The following is a 17458-nucleotide window of genomic DNA, read 5'->3' as shown; positions in this document are numbered from 1 at the left end:
ACTAAAACCAAACTTATCATTATATTTACTATTAATATTATATATATATATATATATATATATATTACATATATTAGTTTATACTTAATATATTATTATCAATAATAATATTTGTAATACTTGTAACTTTTATATTTTTACAAGTCTTTTTGGTATACATATTTACTTTTATTATATTATCTCTTAATTTTTAAAACACTCTTTCTCTCCCTTTTTTATTTATTTTTTTTTCATAAATTTATTTTTCAAATTCCTCACACGTTTTAAATAATTAGTTAAACCTACTCATACATTATAATTATTAACCACTCACACACTCTTTCTTCTTAATTAATAAAGACAATAAAGACAATAAATTATTTTAATATACTCATTTTATTAATTATTTTCTTCTTAATTTCTAAAACACTCTTTCTCTCTTATGTTTATTTATTTTTATATAAATTTATTTTTTGGACAATAATTAATCAAAATCACTCGCACCCTATAATTATTAACCACTCACACATATTTAATTTTAAGTATTCTTATCACTTATTTTATTTTATTCTTTAAAAAAAATACATAAAACCACGGGATACCTTTTTTTATACGTATTTGATAAACTGAATTCAAAACCTAAGAATGTTACAGGTTTAATTAGGTTTTCTTGTATATAAAAAAATAATCTAAATATAAATATGACTTAAATATGTTTTTAGTCCCTTAAATTTAGGGTAAATTTTTTTTTGTTTTTCAAATTTAAAATTATTATTTTTAGTCCCTATAATTTCAAAAAATATTATTTTAATTTTTATACTCAAATTTTACTAAAAATTTATCATATATTATTACATAAAATTTATTTACTAATATTTTTATTAGTAAAAATATTATATTAAATTCAATTAATATTATTTAATTATTTTAATTTATCACTTTTAAATATATTATTAGTGATTTAAGGAATTAAAATAAAATTTTAAAAAATTAAAAATATATTTAAGGCTATAAATATTTATGGCTCCACCTAAACTCATTAATACGTAGTAGAAAGAGTAAATTTGCATGACACTGACAGGGATGATTCGGATACGTTGGTTAAAAAGTGAGAAGTGAGAAGAGCCCCACACGAACCCCCATGCCACCTGTGATAACCAATTATTATGGGTAGGGTAGTAGATTCAGAAGTTCCAAAATAAATGAACTTACAAGGACCCACATTCATTAATAAGATTTTATACGTTATCTTCAACCACTGGCACTTCCCAGTCTGACACTCACTCCAACCCAAAATGGCCCAAAGCCCAGCAGCGGTCGAGCCCACTGAAGCCCGGCCCCTCGGCGGCACCGAGTACAGCTGGTGCAAGGCCGTGCCCGTGGGCACCGGCATCACCGTCCTCGGCCTCCTCCTCTCCAAACAGCCCCAAATCCCTCTCATCCAAAACGCCCTCCACAAACTCCAAAATTCCCACCCTCTCCTCCGCGCCAAGCTCCACTACGACCCCTCCAACAACACCTTCCACTTCCGAACCCCTCCCAGGCCCACCGTCCAGATCCACCCCTTCGATCTCCCCTCCACGGCCCAAATCCTCCAGGCCCAATCCAATGACGAACCATTCCTCGCGCTCCTGCACCACGAGATGACCTGCCACACGTGGCGCCATTTATCCGACGCCGACGTCCTCCACGCCGCCGCCTATACCATTTCTTCCGATCGCTTCGCCGTCATCTTGCGCCTCCACACGGCGGCCTGCGACCGCGCCGCCGCCGTTGCCGTGCTGAGGGAGCTCCTGCGGCTGGCGGGAGGCGGCGCCGGTGATGAGGCGGCGGAGGAGAAGGTGGGTGCGGCGATCGAGGATCTGATCCCCGAAGGGAAGATGAACAAGCCGTTCTGGGCGCGTGGGATGGACGTGCTTGGGTACTCGCTCAACGCGCTGCGGTTTTCCAATTTGAGTTTCGTAGATGCGGATTCGCCTCGGAGTTCGAGGATAGTGAGGTTGAAAATGAATGTGGATGAAACCAAGAACTTACTAGCCGTGAGTTATCTACCCCTACTTTTTTTTTTCTTCTGCAAATTGATATGTTATTATTTCTCTCTATATTTTGATTATTTTGGGTTTAATATCTCACTGCAAACCCAACTTATTTAAAAAAAAAAAAATTAACTACAATTTTTATATCTTTCTAAAGATTTTCCTTTTAGATTTTAATAATTATGTATTGACAATGGCAAGTTATGTCCGTAAACTAATTACAAATCATGATAGATGTATGACATTTTTTTAGAAAGGAATTATGAACTTATTATTCTTAATTGAGGTGAGATATCCACAAGATCGAAATTCTTATAAATGGACTCATGGACTAAACATAGAATGTATTAAATAAAATAATATATCACCCATATTGGGTAGAATAATTGATACATAAGGGGAGTTAAAACTTAAAACCTTTGGACACTATTTTGAGTTATTTTTTTAATTTTTAATTTTTTGGTACCGATATTAGTGGGATATTGGAATAACGAGATAAATATAATAATATTTTTAAAACATTAATGTCTTTATTGTAATTATTCTTTTTTATTCTTATGTCAATACAATATTATAACATGTCATATCGTTGCCGGTACTGCGATTTTCAAAATTGGTCATATTTATGTGTTACTATCCCGGTTAGCTTCGTTGATTTTGGTCCTCTCGACTGTGACATATCGTTGTTATTTTATGCAAATCTCCAGATTTCCAAAATAATAATGACAAATTTCTTCCTTAGAGACGAATAGGGAGATGTATCGTGTTGTGTTAGTAATTTTGTTTGGACTCTTGGAGTCGTTGTCTGAAAGAATGATGAGGTTGGGGATAAGGCATGGGGTGCAAAATTGCATATGCTTAGGTAGGTGATAACTCCAATGTCCAAGTACGACAATACCCAATTGCAGCATAGTAATTGACTATGCTCGTAAGTCATGAGATAATAACTCCAGCTCTTGTATTCAGTTGATGGGTCATTGCATCAGCTTCACAAAAAATAAAACTTTTGTCTTTGTATCCTGTGTTTACTTACTTCATTATCGTTATTACATTGTTAAATGTGAGAAACTAATCATTTATACTTGATACCACCAGAAATATGCACTTCAACCCACCTAGAGCATTTTGCTGGTAAAAGTATTATAACTTGGCTCATGAGCACTGGCTCTATCTTTTCAACTGTTAAATTAATTCTAACCAGGATTTTAAATTGCGATCTGCAAATGGATTTTATGTTTACTGCAACCGCATCGCACTGCAATTGTGGCCACAGTAATAAAGGATTTGCAATTGTGACCCTAACTATGATCTAAAATCATGATTCTGACTATTGCAATATCTATTTGCAAGTCTAGAGAAGGAGATGAAGATACTTTTTTTTTTTTTCCCAAAAAAGAAAAACTCAATTGGCACATTATAGAGAAGTCGTTGGTCTTAAAAGTCAAAGCTACTAGGAAGGGAGAGTCTCTATTACCAGTGAGGAGGGGTTTGTGTTTCAGTTTCACATGTCACAGCCCTGTGGTTTGATCCAAACTATTTATAATATCTATTGGATTTATCGGCTAATAAATTGATAAATGATGATTCATATTTGCAGTAGGGAGAAAATTACAGGCAATTTTATCAGCTGCTATTTTCTTTCTGGTACAAACCAGTTGCAATGTTATATTATCTTCTTTTTCGTGTTAAGGCATTTGTAATTAAAATCCATACTCCAGATAAAACAATAAGGAAAGTTAGTATTAGCCAGTATGCCTGATAGAAGTTTCTTCAAAATGCCAAAACTACTGGTTATAATATAATATGATGTCTTATAATGTGATTGTTATGAAGTCTGATCAATACGGCATCCTGTTTACTCACTTTTTGCTCATGATCTGGTAATTTTTTGGATTAAGTTAATTATGCAAGATCATGTAGGGATGCAAATCAAGAGGGATTAAACTTTGTGCAGCACTTGCAGCAGCTGGAATGATTGCTTCATGGACCTCTAAATCCCTTCCAGATTATCAAAGAGAAAAGTATGCTGTAGTAACACTTGTTGATTGCCGCTCACTTCTTGATCCAGTCCTTCCCAGCAACCATGCTGGTAAAACCATATTTTCTAGTAATTTTTGTTTGTTTTATTATGCTGCTTCTACTTTGACATCAAACCTGTTTGGGTAAATTTTTTCATAAGCACTTCTTTTAAAGAAAAATAAGAAGAAAAAAAAATCAAATACAGTTAGTTCCTCTATCAACTAAAACTAGTTTATGCATAAGTTAAAAATAAGCTTTTGGAGAAGTTAATATAAGAGAACTTCTACAAATTAGTTTATAAAAAGAATTATTTTATTTTTTCTTCCTATTTTCTCTACTAAAAATGTTTATGGAGAAGTTTATACTTGACTGGTTTACAGAAATATGCTCTGGTATTTTTTTTCAGGTTGTCCTATGTGCAATAACTTGGAAAGATTATTCTTTCTTATATTATCAGTTAACATTCAATATTAGTTTTTCTAACTACTATTAATTTTTAAATGAGACTGCGAGACCTAATTAAAACAAGGAACATGCTTTGTCCGAATCCACCAATTAGGTTCATATTTATTTGAGTGGGTTAGAAAGTGACATTTTCAACATAAACAATATCAAGCCTTGTCGTGTTCCTTGTATCTTGATAATGCTTTTATTTTTATTTATTTCTTTGGAAAAATAAAAACTATTTGTGAATGGTTAGGAAAAGGAGAGTCTGCCTCTTATACTAATGAAAACTATCACTTGTTAATGAAATCATTTCCTATACAGCCTTAGTAAATTAGTTAGTTATGTCAGTGATATGACATAAAACTATTCATATGTCTCCATATAAAATTCCAACCTTTTGAAATAGTTTATTACCTCCAATACATGGTACACTGGAACTTCCAAATTATTTGTAATCCGAGCATATGAAAGAATGTGATACATTTTTTCTTCAACTGTTTTTGTATAATTTTGACGTTCTGCCAATTAATCTATTGTTTGGTTCAGGATTTTACCATTCTGCCATCCTGAACACACATGACGTGTGTGGAGAAAACTTATGGGAGTTGGCAAATAGAAGCTACACAGCCTTTGAAAATGCTATGAAGTGCAACAAGCATTTCACAGACATGTCTGACCTGAACTACCTAATGTGCAAGGCTATTGAGAATCCCGGTTTGACACCATCATCATCACTCAGAACTGCATTGATCTCTGTGTTTGAAGATCCTGTCTTTGATGACTCGGCTGAAATGCATGAAGAGATTGGATTGGAAGACTATATGGGTTGTGCTTCTGCTCATGGTGTTGGCCCATCCATAGCCATATTTGACACCATAAGAAATGGAAAGTTGGATTGTGCTTGTATATATCCATCACCCCTTCATTCAAGAGAGCAGATGGAAGGACTAGTCGATCATATGAAGAGAATACTTGTGGAGGGTTGTAACATTGAAAACCAACAAATTGAACCATAATTCAATTCTGAAGCTGAGCAAATGGTCATAATTTCATGATCAAATTCATAAACTTCGTTGCCCTTTCAATTTCAGTTTGTGACTCTCCTTGGTATATTAAATGATAGTAGAAATATAGTGCAATTTGCAATGAAGGATTCAAAGCATTTGCAAAAGTTGCTTTTACATCAGTATAATACCCTTTAAAGAAAATGCAGAGATTCATTTTCTACTGCCAGATGGCCTCAAGAAATGCAAGGTTTATTGGTTATTCCAGTTTTTAACTTCGACAGTATTAAGTTAGAATGATGCTACTCACACGCATTTATACACATAGTATTAAGTAAGAATGATGCTACTCACGCATTTATACACATATAACCTATATAATTTTTATCATTTTATTACAGATGATTCTAGTTTACCTCTTTAACACTTTGAGTCTGTCATCTTACACCATCTTCATTGATGTAGATTTGTACCAAGCATCTCCGCAGTAAGCATTTATTTATTATGTTATTGCTTATCTTTTCATTTTTAGACAATTCAATTGCAGATGATAAAATATTTTTCAAGACTTAAAAGTTGAATGGAACTTATGAAAGGAATAAATGACTAGCAATTTCGTGAAAAAAAAAATTCAAAATAAACTAATCACGTTTTCTCGCCAAACTGGTGTCTTGTCCGGTCTCTATTAATACTTCAATTTGGTTATCAAGAAAAATGATCCAGTTGTGTTACTTTGGATCGTACTAATTTAACTGTGAATTATTTTAGTTCCTTATTTTTCTAAAGGTTAAACTATCAATTTAATCCTTGAAAGTGTATGATTGTATGTCAGCAATATTTCCTTGGCATTTCTGGAGGAGTGCTAGTAAGTACTTTCTTTAACATATTCATTTTCATTGATTAGAATATATTAAAAATTATAAAATCAGATGAGAAAATTATTAAATAGGATGTAAAATTCATCAAATTATATATATATATATATATATATATATATAATAAAGTTTAACCAGTAAAAGATAATGTGTTTTAAAGATTGCGACAAAGTGTATTACGAACATTTCTTTGTAAGTTCAAGTTTCCTTGATCGTTGGGTTATTTTTAAACTAATCTGTTCTCGAAATGTTTGGTTACCGGAACATGTTTTAACATTAAACTGTCTTAAATTTTCTTTTCAAAAAACAAGTGTCTAAAATTTTGCTCAATTTTTCCTTCTGTATGTGGGGTGAAGTGTACAAATATTACTCTGACACGAGTTATATGATCTGAATGTGTAAGTGGAATTACTCAACCAACAAAAAACTTTATATTTAGTTATTCACCGTTCGGCAAGTAAAGTCCGAGGGAATGGAACTTAATACAAGTAAATTCAATGCAGCTAGTTCTTCTTTTTTTCTTCCAAATCTAGGCATTACAAAATTTCCAGTGAGACACCCAGTTGACTAATTGAACGTGCACAATTGTTGCCCCTGATTACTGAGGTCACTTTTGTCGCACTGGATGCCAGTTGTAAAAGTAAAGGACATGTTTGCTGAAATTATATGAGAAAAATATACTAGCTTAAGCTAAGGATAGACTATAATATAATTTATACTTCACTATCATACGGCAAAAACTAATTTACATGTCAGATCAATCCTAATTGAAAACTGTTTGTAGCAATTGTTTCAATTGAAATTAAAGCTAGCACAGCTAGCCATCATGAAGACCTATGTTCTAAGTCTGGCTAGAACATCCAATAAATATAAGCCCACCAAAGAGAACATAGTTCTGATGCATTGTAACACTAATTAACCAAAAAAATTAATTAACATGGCATGGCACTTTAAGCAAAATCTTCAAAAATCTTGGCTAAGTCAAATTTGCCATTGTTACATTCAATAGCATTCACAACCTCCTGAAATGTGGAAACACTGCATGGAACCACCAGGCCATTCCTCTGTGCAAACCCAAATTCATTGTATGCCTTTTCTAGCAGAATTTTGAATAGAGGATGAGAAAGGTAGCTGGTGGGGACCACATATCTCTGCCTCTCCTCACCAACATAAAGTGCAAAAAAACCAGTTGGGGTTGTGCTAGAGGGTGACTCCTTTTCCTCCTCATACCCCTTTAGCAAACATTCTTGGTAGGGAGGGTCAGGATCAGCTCCACCAACAGTCTTCACTTTTCTGGCTAGTTTCTTCAATGATACCATCTTTTTCCCTAGCATTTTGTGTCCAACTAAACCAAGCCCTTCAGAATTGTTTCTCGTGAAAGATACTTGTGGTCTTCAGGATTGTTTCTCGTGAAAGATACTTGTGGTCTCTGAAAAACAAAACTAAGCATGAAGCCCTTTGAGAATATGGAAGGGTGGAGGAGGGAATTAGTGGCTAGTGTGCAAGTTGAAGGGGGGATTTATGATGGTATATGTAAGAGAAAGAAGGTGATGATCATAGACAAAAATGAGAGAACAAGGAGGAATGTTGTCCTTTAGAAAAGTCCTCTTTTCCACGTTTGAATTATAATGTCTTGAGCATGGAAAAATATTCTCAATTCTTCCAAGTTGTCTTGAAGTGGCCGTTGGCTTAAGCCTGACTTAATAATAGTTAAGTTAAGGTGATGAAATTAGATAACTTCACATATTGTTAAAAATTGTGGAAAAGGACACAAGCAATGTGTGGCACACTAGCACTTAAAAGCCGTAGTAGAGCAGCATGATAATACAGTTGGTGTGTGTGAGTCTCACGTCCACATTTGTTGGTTGTGAGTTATTAGGTGGCAAGTGCATACGTGTCATTTAAGTGGCGCAAACCAAGGGCTAAAATAAATTAAAAATGGGTGGCATGTAATTAAACATTTGATATCATTCATTAAAAATGATAAGACCCCACTAATCCGGTGGGCGTGTTTATTAGTGGTCCACTCCTTAGGAATCATTGTTGTTTGAAAAACTAAAAATGGATTACATTCTTGTTTCACGGGTTTAATTAATTTTTCTTCTTATGATCTTATACGCACACCAAGGAACTCTCATCTAAAATCTCTCAAATTAGTAAAAGCCACAAAAATGGTGAGCCACGAAATGGTACAATAATACATGTTCCTACTATTGAATCACATTTTACAAATCCCAATGAAATCAATTGTCTAAACAAAATATATAAGGAAAATTTCAGGGAAAATCAATTGTCTAAACAAAATGTTGTCACATGAATCAACGATTTTGGATCTAGTATCTATACCCCTCTCACAAGTCATAAGGACCCACAACGTGCAAGGAGAAAAGCAAAAGCAAGTGAGTTGAAATTTTAAAGGTATTCGTACACATTACTAAGAAATCTTTAAAAAAAAATACTATAAACGACCATGATTCCATTAAACTTTAAAAAGTCAACATAATTTATTTAAAAAAGTATAGAAAACAAAAAGAATTAAGAAAAAGGTTAGCTAAGAGCCCTTATAGTTTGGTTTCGGTCAAAGGAAAATGGTTCCATTGGTGACAAACACGAGGGTGGTGGACTGGGCCGGGCCGGGCCGGGCCATGGAAAGTTTTTGTGGGGTTGACTGGTGAAACACGCGTTGAGGTTGTATTATTATGGTGTTGTGTTGTGGCCCATGATTGGGAAATCACTATTCTTCTGTTTTTGTCGACAAAATTTAAGGGTCCCGTACAACGTTTGACTGTGGTACATCTTCTTTTGTTTCTCATGTCATGGCGTTAGGTACGGAATTGTCCTGTGAATTATTGTAGGGTTACTGCTTTCTCTTCCGGCAATCCCGCACCAATCAAAATTACGTGATCATCGATTTGTTTATCACATCCAATTGCTTCACAAGTTTGATGCCTTTTGTTTTTGTCAACATCACATTAGATTATGTGTTTCTCTTACCCGTGTCACATGTGAGTGAGTTAATAGAAATGAAGTTGCCATTATTTAACTATTTTTGAGTTTGAACTTTGGATATGTATATAGTTGTGTTGAATGTTTGAAAGAAGAGTCTTGTTATCTATGATGGTTTTGTACCTTTCGTAGAAAATAGATGTAGTGTGTACAAAAAAAAATAATGTGTTATCGTGATTCTTTGACAATGTAAGATTAAACGAGATTATTAAGTCATTAATTATAATAGAAAATATTTTCTATTTCTCATTCTTGAGGGGATGACTTTGACATAAGAAAGGATTTAATGTTTTCACAAATTTATGGCTTGTTTGGTGGCAAGATACAAGTGCCAACTCCACTGAAAAGTTTGAATAACATGATTGGATACAAAAACAATCATAGTAGGAAAAGAAAAGATTCTAAATATTCTATTTTATTTTTTTGAAAACAATGATCGGGTGTTTGGTCTAGTGGTATGATTCTCGCTTCGGGTGCGAGAGGTCGCGAGTTCGATTCTAGCAACACCCCTATTTACATAATTTAGTTTTTTTTAATTAGGAATAATTATTTTAAAGTTTTCCTTCAACAGAGTCATATATAAAAGAAAAAAAAATACTTGAAAATAAATTAAACATACATTAAGATAGCATACTGCACCTATAATTATAAAAAATTACGTTTTTCATGCTCAGATTCTAAAAATATAAATCAATGCAGTAAGCTACAGTTTGTCAAGTAATTTACATTTTGATTGGTAAAGGGGGCAATGCATAATGCTGTGTAACAGGGAAAAGCTTGTTTAAAGTGAGAGTGTATCTAAAGGTTACATGTAAAGGTATAATATATTCACTCATAAAGTCATAATCTTTAGTGGTTGAAGATTACTGTAATTTGAAATAGGGTAAATATATTTTCACTTGCTTATTTTATAAATAATTTACTTTTAAAATAGTGCTGTCCACTAAATGGGGTTGGAGCCTAAGTGCCTGCAATTTTCAAAAGCATATAAAGCCACAAAATGTGTTAAATGTAGGAGTCAAAGTCACACAAGAAAATGTATTTTATTAAAAAAATGTAATAGTTTTTTTATTGTTAAAAATGTAATAGCTTAAGTTGTGTTATTTATTGGAACTAAAAACATGGAAGCTTTTTTATTTTTATATTGAACATGAAAGTTTTATATCTTCACAAGTTTTGATGATAATAATAAAGCATGATAAAAAAAATTATTAAAGAGGATACAATTTAACGCATGAATTAACAATAATATGTGCTTTTGACTTATACACAATTTATCGGTTGATCGCTTTATACACGTATGTTTCGACTTTATCCACACACGGATATCACATACAACTTAGAGGAGACAACTAAAAAAAAATTACCCATCCAGAGATCAACTTACTTGTTGAAGGGTTCAATTGGGCTCTCGAAGCACTACATATTATCCATACAATGAGATATTAAGTTCGAAAACATTTTTAACTCTTCTCTAGTTTTCATGTATCATAGCTAAGACATGTATCTAACACACGTATCTATAGTTTATCAACTTAACAACTTTATCAACTTTCAATATTCAACTAATCAACTTTAACAACATACAACTTATACAACATTCAACTTTACATCATATTAGCTTAAACAACGTAATCATCATATATCTTTACAACATTCATAACTTTGTTTAAACACCATTAGAAATCAACTTAAGCAACTAAAATAACTTACTATGTTGCAACATATTCAACTTACCACAACTTGTTCATCATTCATCAACTATTGTTGAGTGTCTTTTATGCATGATTTGCACTCAACTTTTGGCACTCTTTTTGGGTAATTGTAGATAATATACATGTTATTTCACCCCTTTAATTTAAAGAATTAAGTTATACTATAAGAGTAGAGGAGTAGTAGCAATCTTAAGGAATTTCCTCATTTTTTGCAGGATTTTTGGCTAGGCAGAGATCCACAGCCATAGTTGTGGATCTGGAGCTCGAGCTGTGGAAGTCTGGGAAGGATATAGAGGTCCAGAAAGTTGGAGCTATAGCTGTGGATCTGCAGCTATAGCTGTGGAAATCTGAAATGCACTTTGAAGCTCCAGAGAGTTGAAGCTAAAGTTGTGGACTCACAGCTAAAGCCATGGAAGCACCCAGGACCCAGCAAAAACTCCAGAGACTCACAGCCATAGCTGTGGCTTCACCGCTTGAGCGTTGGAAGTTCCTTAAGATTGAAGGAGTTGTCACAGCTATAGCTGTGAAACCACAGCTGCAGCCTTGGAGGTTTCTTCACCCTGAAGGACTTTCCACAGCCATAGCCGTGGATCTACAGCTGCAGTCGTGGGAGTAAAAGTCACTTTTTGGCCCTGTTTTGAAGCTTATATAAAAGGGGAAAAACGAAGAAACAGGGAACACGAAAATACAGAGAAAGAAACAGATTGAGGAGCCCGGAAGAGGGAAGAACGAATGGAGAACAAAGACTTGGAAGCTGAATTCTTTGGGAACGAAGATCAACTCCATTTCTTCATCCTTTGCTTTGTAATTTCTTCCTTTCAATCTTTGATCCTGTAATGGCCATGTGTGGCTAAACTCATTAAGGATTGGTTGGATGTAACTACTAACTCCTCTTCTTCTTAAATATATGCATTTTGATCTCATTATTTGTGCTTGATTCTTCTCTTAATGCTTATATCGGCTTGATCACCCGTTGTATGATTTTTGGCTTTTGAATCCAGTTGGAAAACGTTTTCGAAAACCCGAACTGAATCTTGCACCTAATCATTTCTTGTTCTAGGAATAGACTTGATTTGGTTAGTCACATTGTTCAAGTCTTTGTTCTTAATGCGAAGTGTTAAACTTAAAACATAGAGGAATCATGTTTTGAGCTTAATGACTTTAGGATTCAACCTTAAGGAATCTTGTTGGATTATTTAATGAACGTGGAAATAATGAAATTAGAATCGCATTTATTTTAAGAAGATCTACGAGTTAGCAAGTACTTCTGAACCAATCCTTATTTCTTAATCATTGTCTTTACTACGTTTATTTTATTGTGTTGTTCTACTCTGTCTTTACTCATTTGCAATTATAACAACATTCTCATTTAAATTATTAGAGAAAGAAGTACTAAACACTCAAATCCCTGAGGACGATATTTGAATACTACTTCGAAACTTGGTTCACTTGCCAAGTGGTGGGTTTGCGAAAAACCATCATCAAGTTTCTGGCGCCGTTGCCGGGGATTTGGTGCTATTTAGTAATTCTTAATCTTGTGATTTTGTAATTGTGTAAATAATTCATTTTGTGAATATTTATAATATATAGAGATATTTGTCTTGTTGTGTTTTGTGGACTCACCTTGCTGTGCAAACTTCTTAAAAGTGTATGCGAGGGAAAACTCCAGCCGAAGAATTGCATTCTGATCCTGAAATTGAAAGAACGGCAAGGAGGAACAATAGTAGAACAAGAAGGCTTAGACAGTTAGAGAGAATCCAAAAACAATAGCAAGATCTTCTGAGTTCTTCTACTTCATCAAATCAACCACACCTTGAAACAGAAATGGCTGAAGAAGGAACAGGCACTCATAATGGTGGACATGGACCAGTTAGGCCTCCTAGAAGCACCCTAGGTGATTATGCACAACAACATGGTCCTAGGCATTTCTCTAGCATTGCAGCTCCAAATACTTCCAGAGCCATGGAGATGAAGCCTGTCTTCCTTACTTTGGTTAGCTCACAACAATTTGCTGGCCTTAATCATGAGGACCCATATGTACACCTTTCAAATTTCTATGAGTTATGTGGAACAATGGGAATACCTGAAGGTGATGAGGAAGCTGTATACTTGAGGTTGTTTCCATTCTCTTTAATAGGAAAAGCTAAAGTTTGGTTACAATCTCACCCAAATCAAAGTTTGACAAGCTGGGGTGATGTGGAAAACAAGTTTGTGAATAGATTCTATCCTTCATCCAAGTATATTAAGGCCAAGTCAGAAATTACTACTTTCAGGCAAGGTGCAAATGAACCATTTTGTGAAGCCTGGGAGAGATTTAAGTCATTGCTCAGAAAATGTCCTAACCACGGGTTTGAAGATATAGCTCAACTTAACTTCTTTGTGAATGGAATCAAGCCTGAGGTGAAGATGTTATTGGATGCAGCAGCTGGTGGCACCATGATGACTGTAAGCCCAAAAGAAGCCACTCAAATTATAGAATCTTTGGCATCTTCTGATCACCAAGTAGAGCATGGAAGACATCAATCTCATAAAAGAGGAGTTCTTGATCTTAGTACAAATGATGCAATCCTTGCTCAGAACAAGCTACTGTCTCAACAGATTGAAGCACTGACTAAGCAGATGGCCAAGATTCCACAACAGCTTCATACTATTGCTTCTTCTTCAACTCAATCAAATTCTTCTCTAAAATGTGATTTTTGTGGGAGAGATCATCCCAATGGGCACTGTTCTGAAACTCCAAATGAAGAAGAGGTCAACTACGTGGGTAACCAACAGAAAGGAGGTAATTTTAATTCCCATAATTATAATACTAACAATTATATGCAGGGGAATCAAGGTTGGAGAAACAACAACAACCAAGGATATGGATGGAGGAATGAAGCTGGACCATCCAATAGGTCACCACCACAACAACCACAGCAACAACAACATGTGTGTCCCTCTATGCATGAAAGAACTAGTAAATTGGAGGAGACTCTGAACCAGTTCATGCAGGTGTCTATGAATAACCAGAAAAACACTGAAGCTTCCATCAAGAATTTAGAAGTACAGGTGGGTCAGCTAGCTAAGCAATTAGCTGACATGTCTAAAGGCCCATTTTCAGCCAACACCAAGACCAACCCCAAGGAGTATTGCCAAGCCATAACAACAAGAAGTGGGAAGGTGGTAGGTAGTGATGTTGGGGTAAGTGAGAAAAATGAAAAGAAAGAAAATGTTGAATTAAGGGAGGTTGAGGAAGAGCGTGAGAAGAATGAGGAAGAAAACAATAAAAGTGAGAATATAAAAGAGAAGAATGAAGTTGGGAAGGAGAAAAAGAAAAAGAAGGGCAAGGAAGTCAGTTCCACTATTCCTGTAAGAAACTTACCTTACCCTCATGCTCCTTCTAAGAAAGAAAAAGAAAGACAGTTTTTGAGATTTCTGGATATCATAAAGAAGCTCCAGATTAATATTCCTTTCACTGAAGCCATTGAACAAATGCCCACGTATGCTAGGTTCATGAAGGAATTGTTAACTAAGAAGAGAAGAATTCTTGAAGAAGAGACTGTGGAGCTTGAGGCAGGATGCAGTGCCATTATACAGAAGTCTTTACCTCAGAAGTCCAAAGATCCTGGCAGTTTCACTCTCCCTGTATCAATTGGTAATTTATCAGTGGGTAAGGCACTCTTAGACCTTGGAGCTAGTATCAATTTGATGCCTTTATCCATGCTGAAGAAGATAGGAGAAGTGGAAATAAGACCTACAAGAATGACCTTGCAGTTGGCAGACAGATCCATCAAGATTCCACATGGCATAGTGGAAGATATGATAGTGAAGGTTGATAAGTTCATGTTTCCAGTTGATTTTGTATTCATGGATATGGAAGAGGATGTAGAAGTTCCTTTGATATTGGGCAGACCCTTTATGAAGACAGCTCGAGTTATCATTGACATGGATGAAGGAACTGAAGGTGAGGGTCCAAGATGAGGAAGTGAGTTTCAATGTATTTGAAACAACGAAGTTTCCAAAAGGCAACAAAGATTGCTTTAGAATTGATGTATTAAATGATGTGTACTTGGAAACTCAAAATGATTTCAAGAGCTCATCGCCACTAGAGAAGGCTTTGCCTATCTCTAACGAAGAATTGGAAAAGGTCATTGGTAAAGCTTGTCATCTGCCAGTGGGATTGGAACATAAAGCATTTTGGGCTTTGAAGGCCTTAAATTATGATTTGAAGGCAGCAGGGGAGAAAAGAAAGCTTCAATTGCATGAATGGGAAGAAAGGAGATTGAAAGCTTATGAGTCCTCTAAGTCTTACAAGCACAAAGCCAAGATATACCATGATAAGAAGATTCTGAACAGGAACTTCCAACCTGGCCAACAAGTATTACTGTTCAATTCCAGGTTGAAACTTTTCCCTGGGAAGCTCAAATCTAAGTGGCCAAGTCCTTTCTCGATTAAATCTGTCAAATCATATGGAGCTATTGAACTTGAAGATCCTGCTTCTAGAAGGACTTGGTTAGTTAATGGTCAGAGGCTCAAGCATTATTTGGGTGGTGAAGTTGAGAGATTCACTGCCAGCACACATTTGAAGGAGCCATGAGCAATCAGGAATTGTCAAGCTAAAGACATTAAATTAGCATGTTCTTTTTAATTTCTGTTTTAGATTCTCAGTTTTAGTTTGAATAGTGAGTAGTTAAGAGTTTTTGTTCATAGAGTGCTTGATTTCAGTATGAATGTTGCTTGATGATTGGCATGTTTGGAATGTGTTAACATTGCTGATTAGTTTAAGGTCTGTTGTGCTTGTGTTAGTAGGTGGGAATTCCTTTTGATGCCTTATTGCTGGTTGTGCAGTTTGTGGGTCTTGAGTTTTTGAGTATTCTAATACTTAGTGTGTAATAGTATAGATTTTGATATGTTTGCTGTTGATGGCTAATTTCATGTTGATGTTGATGTTTAGTAGGTAATAATAGTGAAGTATATATGTGCTGTTGGAATCTTAAGATTAACTCAACTATATCTTTGGTTGTGAAGGCATTGGTAGTTTAGTAATGGGCAGTTTAAGAATGTGAGGTACAATGACTTTGGTTTTCATGTTCAGGATTTCAAGTTTTGTACCTTAGAAATTAATGGTATTCACATGTTCTCAACGGGATTTGAAAAGGAGTGAATCTCACCTTAGAATTTCAATTCTAAGTCTCAGCGCTGCAGCTCTGCACTCAACGCTTTAGCGCCACTTCTCTGCCAAGGGTCTTTATTGAAATTTTTTTTTAAGGCTTAAGCGCTGGAGTCACGGCTCTAACGCCACTCCTTTGTTGGACTTTCTGGGTCTTTTTAATGTCAACGCTTCAGCGCTAGCTTCCACAGCTAAGGCGCCAAGTTTCTGTGTGAACCCAGTTTTCATGTTGAAATTCCACAGCTTAAGCTCCACCTTCACGGCCTTAGCGCCAACTTTCTGGAGTTCCATTTGGTTGTTCAAAATCCCAGCGCTGAAGTGCCAAGATTTACAGCTATAGCGCCAGTCTCGAACACAATGTGTTTGAGTGTTGAACTTTCAAAGCTTAAGCGCCCAATTTCAGCGCTATAGCGCCAACTTTCTGGAGTTTTATTTGATTAACTTGGTTCTAGCGCTGCAGCGCCCCATTCATGGCCTTAGCGCCAAGTTTCGGTCTTAGCAATTGCATGTTAAAAATTTCAGCGCCAAGATCCACAGCCTTAGCGCCAATTTTCTGGCGCCAATTCTAAGATAGTGAGACTCCAAACAGGTGAAATAAATGAAGAGTTTTGGATCAGTCTTAAAAACTAAACCCTTTTCTCCACCTCTTCGTTTCTCTCTTCTCTCAATTCTGAAATCATTAACCTGCCCACGTTCCATCTTCCCCTCACATTCTCTCTATAAAGTTTTCACTCTTAGGCATCAAGGTTCCCTTTTTCCTTAATCATTCCACACTGAAACATCAAAGCATTCATTTTTTGTTAGGACTATAAGGTAAAGCTCTCATCTTTCTCTTCTCTGTCTTCGTTGCATGGAAGGTGGTTGTGAGTTCTTCATCTCTTGGAACCTTTCTCATAATCTCTCATCATTTCTGAATTCTTTGATTAATTTGGAAGTATACCAATGTGGAATTGCATGAGTTTGGGTGTTTGAGTTCTCAACGTGAACATGCATAAGCATTCACATTTTCTGCCTGTTTTGTGTTCGAAGAAATGCCTGAAAGAGAAAAGTTTTTGATTTTTGAACACAATGAAAGTTTTGAAAAAGGTGGTCACTGAAATGTTCCATTTTGTGAAGAATTTTGAGCCTTTTATGGCAAGAATTCACATGCATGTTATTTCTCCTTATCATGTCCATCAATTGCTTGATCAAATGCCTAAGTGAATATGTGTTCTTTATCCAAAGT

At 35.3% G+C, this 17458-nt stretch overlaps 2 protein-coding genes and 1 non-coding gene across 3 annotated transcripts; 2 read left to right on the top strand and 1 right to left on the bottom strand.

The window, feature by feature from the left end:
• The first annotated feature begins 1169 nt into the window (after window positions 1-1169).
• Window positions 1170-5760, top strand: LOC109816338 (GATA zinc finger protein). The gene is made up of 3 exons (XM_020381317.3): window positions 1170-2018; window positions 3936-4104; window positions 5028-5760. Exons 1-3 carry the CDS (start codon window positions 1275-1277, stop codon window positions 5495-5497), a joined length of 1383 nt encoding a protein of 460 aa, XP_020236906.2. The 5' UTR covers window positions 1170-1274; the 3' UTR covers window positions 5498-5760.
• A 1550-nt stretch (window positions 5761-7310) lies between these two features.
• On the bottom strand, window positions 7311-7679 carry LOC109816346 (auxin-responsive protein SAUR21). Its single transcript, XM_083060739.1, has one exon. It carries the CDS (start codon window positions 7677-7679, stop codon window positions 7311-7313), a length of 369 nt encoding a protein of 122 aa, XP_082916865.1.
• Window positions 7680-9804: 2125 nt separating this feature from the next.
• Window positions 9805-9876, top strand: TRNAP-CGG (transfer RNA proline (anticodon CGG)). The gene has a single exon. It is a non-coding gene; the product is annotated as a tRNA-Pro (tRNA).
• The last annotated feature ends 7582 nt before the right edge of the window (window positions 9877-17458 follow it).

Source organism: Cajanus cajan, chromosome 7 (genome assembly GCF_000230855.2).
Source record: "Cajanus cajan strain Asha chromosome 7, NIPB_CcT2T_4, whole genome shotgun sequence".
Taxonomy (NCBI): Eukaryota; Viridiplantae; Streptophyta; class Magnoliopsida; order Fabales; family Fabaceae; genus Cajanus; species Cajanus cajan.
The sequence above is the reverse complement of the archived record's forward strand: the minus strand, read 5'-3'. Positions and strand labels throughout refer to the sequence as shown.